This window comes from Telopea speciosissima, chromosome 8, assembly GCF_018873765.1.
Source record: "Telopea speciosissima isolate NSW1024214 ecotype Mountain lineage chromosome 8, Tspe_v1, whole genome shotgun sequence".
In the NCBI taxonomy this organism is placed as follows: Eukaryota; Viridiplantae; Streptophyta; class Magnoliopsida; order Proteales; family Proteaceae; genus Telopea; species Telopea speciosissima.
This window is the reverse complement of record NC_057923.1, coordinates 55203348-55210832: the sequence shown is the minus strand read 5'-3', so window position 1 is coordinate 55210832 and position 7485 is coordinate 55203348. Positions and strand designations below refer to the sequence as shown.

The 7485-nt window shown below is 36.8% G+C and overlaps 1 protein-coding gene across 1 annotated transcript; it reads left to right on the top strand.

Moving 5' to 3' along the window:
• Positions 1-5800: 5800 nt before the first annotated feature.
• On the top strand, positions 5801-7197 carry LOC122672917 (transcription repressor OFP4-like). Its single transcript, XM_043870423.1, has one exon. The coding sequence runs from the start codon at positions 5868-5870 to the stop codon at positions 7128-7130; it is 1263 nt and encodes a 420-aa protein (XP_043726358.1). The 5' UTR covers positions 5801-5867; the 3' UTR covers positions 7131-7197.
• The last annotated feature ends 288 nt before the right edge of the window (positions 7198-7485 follow it).

Here is a 7485-nt window from a genome sequence, read left to right as displayed (position 1 = left end):
TTCTACTCACAAAGAGTAAGAAAAAGAAAAAAATATGGCGTTTGGCAGATACTTTAACGGAATTAATTCCAACACTAATTGATACTTACTAAAATATCATTTTCACTCACTTTCAACACTAAGTGATACTTATTAAAATGTCATTTTCACACATGTCTAGGAAAATGTCATTATCTCTAATATAGCATCATTGGACCAATAATAGTGAGCACAATTATGATAATATCTCCATAAAATCTCACTTGTATAATTTTATTTTTTTTTGAAGATTTTATTCATGGAAGACGTCATGGGAAACACATAATAGGAGGATAATACAACTCCTAAATCCATGGATCGGAGTTGGGCCATATTGTTGTACACGTCACAAACAGTGCCCTCCTATAGCGAGGGAGTCAGCTAAGCTATTAATCACCTTTTGAAGTTGGAACAAACTTGACTTATATAATTACCATAATGAAAAAAGTGACATTACACTACGGGACTAGAAATACTAATAACAACTACGAAAATGCCTCATAAAAGTGCATAATGAGGTTATGCATCGGTAGATGAAGAAAAAACCAATGAATCAGATCCTCAAAGTATCTCTATAAGGAGAGAGAAGAATGAGGGCTTTATAACACACATCAAAAGCAATGAAAGCCCGAATCTAATGATATGTATCGGAGGATGTAGCTCATCTCTTTTATTTTACTCCTATCAAATATGATAAATCACTGCATTAAAAGAAAGATTAATAACACCGTCGTAGATGGAATTCCTTTCGAATCGAAACAAGACCCACACTCATTATCTATCTAATAAATCGTGAGACATTCTTTTCCATACGTGCATTGACTTGACATGAAAGATGCCAATACATGCAACCGACATATATAATTATATATAGATCCCTCATGACAATTTGTTTGATATGGTCTCCAATATGGATATAGACAGTACCGAAAATGAAAAGGAAAACGATAGAAACAAAAAAAAATTTGAATGAATGTGTTCGTTTTCCAAGCACTCAACAAAAGCTTAGTAGATCTGATTCTGTAAAAACATTATCTTTGACAAAATTTTCATGGGCCGCACGTGTAAATTGATAACTGCTGACAGTGTTAGAAAGGCAATCAATTTGGTCCCCAAGCTTTGAAAGATCCTTATCTTGGAAGGCTGGATTGGCAAGTGAAAGACTATACTTCGAACTCGTGGACACCCTTCCAGCCATTGGTTAATCCCCATAGCTTTCACATGTGTTTTCAATTGCTAACAAAGCTGCATTGACAAGGTTCTTTTAATAGATTAATATTTGGGGTTTTTATTATTTATTTGGTTGGGGGTTGGGGGTAGGGATTTTAGACTAGACGAGGAACAAGAGGTCTTGAACTTGAAATCTCTGGGGGCTAGGTTTTATTCTACTAGTTTCAACCTAGTTGCGTTAGTTAATAACTATCCTTGCCTAATCACTTAATAGGTTTTGTTTAGGATTGAGTGAAGTGAAATTAAAATTTGGAGACGTTTTCCTAGACTAGTGGAGTAGGGTTTATTTATCCATATAGAATCATTATTACTCTGCTTTATACTATACGAAGTCTAAAATGCTCTTCCCACTATTCTTGGTACCTATCCTAAGATACCTAAACCCTTAGACAAGGGATTCTCCACTTATCATGAGAGAAGGGAAACTGTCACTTGAAATTTTTATTATGAAAAATTCAATAAATTTAAGTGATTAGTGAAGGTTAGTGAGTGAGTGAATATAACAAAAAGTAAAATTAAACCATAGATTTCAAGTCAAAACTCAAGTTTTTTCGCTTGGATATAATGCAAAGTTTCCTCTCTCTCTCTCTCTCTCTCTCTCTCTCTCTCTCTCTCTCTCTCTCTCTCTCTTCTCTCTCTCTCTCTCTCTCTCGCACACACAATTTTATTGTGAGATTTTAAGAAAATTAGGTGAATGTGAAGGTGCTAGGGTGAAAATAACAAAGCAAGGGAGAAGTCGCTGCTACGATATTAGATTGTAATATCCCATCAATGAGGGGATGATAAATCATATATATCGTCTAATAAGTTAATGAGAAAAATGAGTGTGAATCCACGGATAAGATGTAAGACAGCGTGCACAAGAATTTACACAATAACGTCATGACAAGCTTTTTTCCCTGACAACAAATAAGTAAAACCAATGATTTTCAATCAAAACTCAAATTATTTTTATGTTTTGATGTAATGCAAAACACGCGCTCTCTCTCTCTCTCTCTCTCTCTCTCTTGGCAGTATTTTACTAAAAATTACTATTTTCATTTTTTGTTCCATTCAACCTTCTCTATATTAGTGGAACATGTGATAGTGGAACATGTGAATTCCTAAAAGGCCATTCATCCTAGTACTACTCTCACACAAACATGCTTATATTAAATTATAGCGAGATTTGTTGCAATAAGCTATATAGAATTCAAGATTAAGGACTAGAGAGTAGAGATTGAAAACTTTATTTTTGTGTGATGTTAATCTGTCAAGCAATCTTTCAACAATGTTCCATCGTGTTTTGTGGGTAGAACAAATATTAGGGTTGCTCTTACTTTAGCTACTCTTGGGAAAATATAACTTCCAAGGTGGCTTTCTAATTAAACTAGTGAAGTCTTTAGTTGTTTTCTCTTTTATGGATTTTTTTTCTTCATTAAATGAAGCAAGGATTTTCTGTAATTTAATCACTAAACTTGAAACCAAATCTTGAAAATTATGTATTTTAGCATTATGTACACTCTTAATTATTCTTAACACCTATATATGTTGGACATAATATTTTCATATACACCCCCCCCCCCAAAAAAAAAAAAAAAAAGGAATGAAAAAAAAGTCACTAGGTTGGACACAAACAGACTTGACCAAGACAAGTACCACTACCCAGACCCAAATTTATCCATAAACTTTGCCACCCATTGGCTGATTTACATTTGAACTAATAAGAGTAAGCTTTAGCCCAACCAAATAGTTATTGGGTGTGGGGTCGACCTGTTATTTTGGCCCAAAAAGAAAAGCCAGTACTGACCCATTTTGGGCCCAGGTCTTCCACCATTAACTAAACTCTAGAAGGAATAAATTACTTTATCTAAGTCTCGCCCAAAAATAGAAGGGTAATTGGGCTTCCTAATAATGTACTTTTTACAAAGTATATCACATGATAGCAAGGGTGTACTATTAGTTTGGTGAAAGAAGTTTGATGCACCAACAAGGCGATTCTCGACTTTCTTCTTGTCAATTCTAACTTAAACAGCATGGTCGTGGCCTCTCATCCCTCTCCTTTTGAAGAGCACTAACTTGTTTGATGTTGAAATATTTCTTTTTATGTTAAGAATGATCTTTCTATCATTTCTATGGCCTCAAGGGTTACCCAGTATACCTTAAAGGAAAGGCAAAATTTTGTTTACCATGGAAACAATGTAGATATATTCTTCGACCAAAACATGTCCTAACCCTAGAAATCCAATATATATCGATCAATTCAGATCAGCCGGACAATTCACTCGATCCAGCCAAACTGATCCCGATTCTTAAAACAATGAGTCTTTGCCTCCCTACTTCAACTCTTAACTGTATTATTAATTTTTCATTAGACAAAAAAGATTACTTTACTAAGGTCATTAACCTCCCTCCATTGTTCCTAATCAAGAACAACAGAGACCACAATCATTCAATCCTTCTAGGCACTTCAAGGGTTAGTGTTTTCTTACTTATTCTTTTGCCCCAAACATGCATATTATTCATCTTTAGTTCCACTGGTTTGGCCTATCTATGTGGTCCTCTTTTGAGATATATATAGTTCATAAGCTAATTATATATCAATGCCTGCAACAATCAAATGTTTCAATATTGTCTTTTGTGCTATTCTATATATGGATCATAAATCAGTTCAAATATCCTTTTCACTTTCAATTTTATGCAACCATTTGGGTATTAAATACCATTAATTAGGGGTGTAAATGAATAGTCAAAATCCATTCCATATCCGTGTCCGTATCTGTTTAGCATTATCCGAATCCGTCCGAAAGCTAAACGGATGCAGATACGAATATGTTATAATTATCCAGAAAACTATATTTACATGTAAACAGATAGAATATCCGATCCATACCCGTGTCCATGTTCGTTTAGCACTATCCAAATCCGTCTCGAAACTAATCGAATGCAAATGCGAATATAGCACTATTGAAACCAAATCTTTACATCCCTACCATTAACACGTCTCTTTGTTCTCTGGCTACTTGGGTAGTATGTTATATACATATATATCTACAGAATACTCTTGTACATCACTATCAAAATATGATTTTTTTTTTTTTTAATTTAACATCAAATCTTTCAAGACAAAATCATGGCGACCCACCACACGTGTAGCATTCATGATATATGTTTCTGGTCCCCAGTGAGACCTTCTATTGGTTTGATTAGTAATCTAATTAAAAAGCAACTTTAGATTGTGGGAAGTGGGAGCACTTGAGTATCTAAGCCAAGGATTAAAGTTTGGTATTTATACTAACCAGACCAGCCAAAACAGGGTCGGGTTGGGCCAGAGTCCAGTTAGGGGGACTTAGGGTTGGACTGGGTTTTTGAAAGGTCCTGCCCAACCCGACCCTATTGCTACCCTAGTCAAACCGTGTGATCAAAGAGATTCTCTTTTTACCATGAGCGAAGGAAAATTGAGTTGAATTTTGACATGTACGTGTCAAGTGCCAACACCTATTCCTTTTGCATCCATAATACCCATCATTAGAACCTAACCCATGTTGGGGGTACGATGTCTTGTATTCGATTGCTTCGTTTGTGGGTTGATTTTGAAGGACCGTTAAGAGGTCATATGCCTCGAGGATTCTTTCTATATGGGTGTTTTGGTAAAATTTCTGAATAGAATTTCATTATAAATATGTAACGAAGGTTCTTTCTCCGTAACAAAATAGACAATCTTATTAACAAACCACGTAAATCCTCATATTTATTGTGTGATTATTGTTTGTGGTTTCCATTCTTTTCTTAGGATTCGTTTTCAAGAACCCATACAGGTTGAAAGTGAACCTACAAGCAAGCAGAGGAACTCAGCTCAGGAATACTCTAGTCCTCTAATAAATAGACTTCCTTTTTCAGCCATATTGGTGGAATTTAGTCGGTGGATTCTCTATTAATAAGGACCATTTGGCATAATATATCACGGGCCCAAATGAGACAGCTTTGAAAAGCATAGAGAATATCATAATCAAATTTCTTAGCAACAAAACAGCTCCTCCTCCTCGACAAACAGTTTACTGAAAATTACTGCAAAATACACTTTTCATGAAAATTAAACAAAAAAACAAAAAACCTAATTCATGATAGAGAGGTCCGACCAACCAACCAATCAAAACCAAACTTCCCCTTTTGCTGGATCCAAATCTTCTACGGCGCAGGTTGCCCGTTCTGCTGTGCTACGTAGATACAAGGTAGTGTGTATTGACCATCTTACCCCTACCCAAACACCTTACACGAATGAGGGTAAAGTGGTCATTACACGCAGCCCTGTGTCCGTGCAGCAGGCAGGACAAGGCAACGCACCGTAGAAGATCTGTGTTGGGCATTATTATGAGTGACCCCCAAACCTTCTTCTCTCCGTTCCATTTGCTTTCATTACTAACTTTTCGTTCCGTTTCTTTTGTCTTTTCCTGGACCCCATCTCTCACCTTCAACATCCTTCAACATCCAAACACACTCTTAGGTCTCTTTCTTCCCTTCTCTCTCTCTATTTATAATTTATCTTTGCCACCCCACAGAGACAAATACATAAACTCCCACTCAAAGGAAAGATTTGAGAAAGAAAAAGAGAGAAAGGAAGAAAGGTTTGAGCAGCATTGATGGGTAATTACAGGTTTAGGTTATCAGATATGATGCCAAATGCCTGGTTTTACAAGCTCAGGGACATGGGTAGGAGAAGAACCCAGCACCATAACAACAACAGCAACCACCACCCTCTTCTCACAGTTAAGAAACAACAACAACAACAACCCTTTACAGCAACTTCACCACAGAACCACACACGCCTCTCTCGCCCAAGAAACTCTTACTACTTCCCTTCACAATCCATCCAACCAGAAAAATTCAACAATTCACCATTAAACCCAAAAGCTTCTGATACCTATTTCCCAGCTGACCCACCTAGAAGATCTTCTTCTCTCACCACTAGAAGGAGAACCAAACGCAGAACCATCAGGTCTTCTTCTATGCTTGTCACTTCTTCTTCCTCTGTTTCTGCTGGTTGCAATTGCAGAGCCACCCTTGACTCTGTCTGGACTCGCCCTGATTCCAGCCCAGATAACTCTGTTTCACTTTCCCCACCTGAGAGCTCCACTGATCCTGACTCCCAACTCGTTACTGCTCCTGACCCATTTGACAGTTTAGGCTCTTGGTCTAGCTCCTGTAGTTGTACGGTCAGTTCTTCTGCTACTGATATCATCATCGACATGGATCATCATCAGAAGAAGTCTCCATCTAGGAAATTGGATAAGTTTGATGGGTTTGATTCCATCTCCAAGCTTCAACTCCGCCCAATTCTTACAAAACCTGCTAATTTTACTGACATGATCAGTGATCACAAGAAGAAAGACAGCAAAAAAACAGAGAAACCCGCTAAATTTAGAAGAAATTCTGCTAAATTAGAGCAGAGAACTGCAAATACTTCTCATGGCGGGTCTCTCTCTGTGAAGGTTGTGAGGGAGGAAAGTGTCAAGACAGTCAGAGAACAGAAGCCTATTCCGATCCCTGTTCGAAGATCTTTGACATCTTCTTCTCCAGGTGTGAAACTCAGAGCGAATTCTCCGAGAATAGCGAGTAAGAAGATTCAAGCTTATAATCGGAAGATATCTGCTTCTGCTACGAATTCGAGACCAAGGAGGAAGAGCATTTCGGATAGCTTTGCAATTGTGAAATCTTCGTTTGACCCACAAAGGGATTTTAGAGAATCAATGATGGATATGATCGTGGAGAACAATCTCAGAGCATCTAAGGACTTGGAAGAGCTTCTTGCCTGTTACCTTTCTTTGAATTCCAACGAGTATCATGACATTATTGTGAAAGTGTTTGAGCAAATCTGGTTTGATCTGACTTACACTCGCTTGTAAAAAATTTCTTATGAAGATGTATAATTCTGATTATAAATATCAATAATAAGTTCTAGACTTTTAGTACTATGAGAAGGTTTTGTTTCAGTTCTGTTTCAATCCATCGAATTGAGTTGGCAATTGAGTTAATTTCATCATTCAGGTCAACCAAGCCAAAAAAAAAAAACAGATCTTGATTTTACTGTTTAAAGCTTAAGACTTTAACGATTCAATTTTGGTTCCTGTTCTGTTTGATGGGGGTAGATTGTAGATTAGATTATAGAATGGCCCAGTTCAAATTTTAGAAAACAGAGTAAGAGCCTTTGTTCACTGATCTTATAGAACTACTACTACTATTCACTCAGATCAGTTGCAG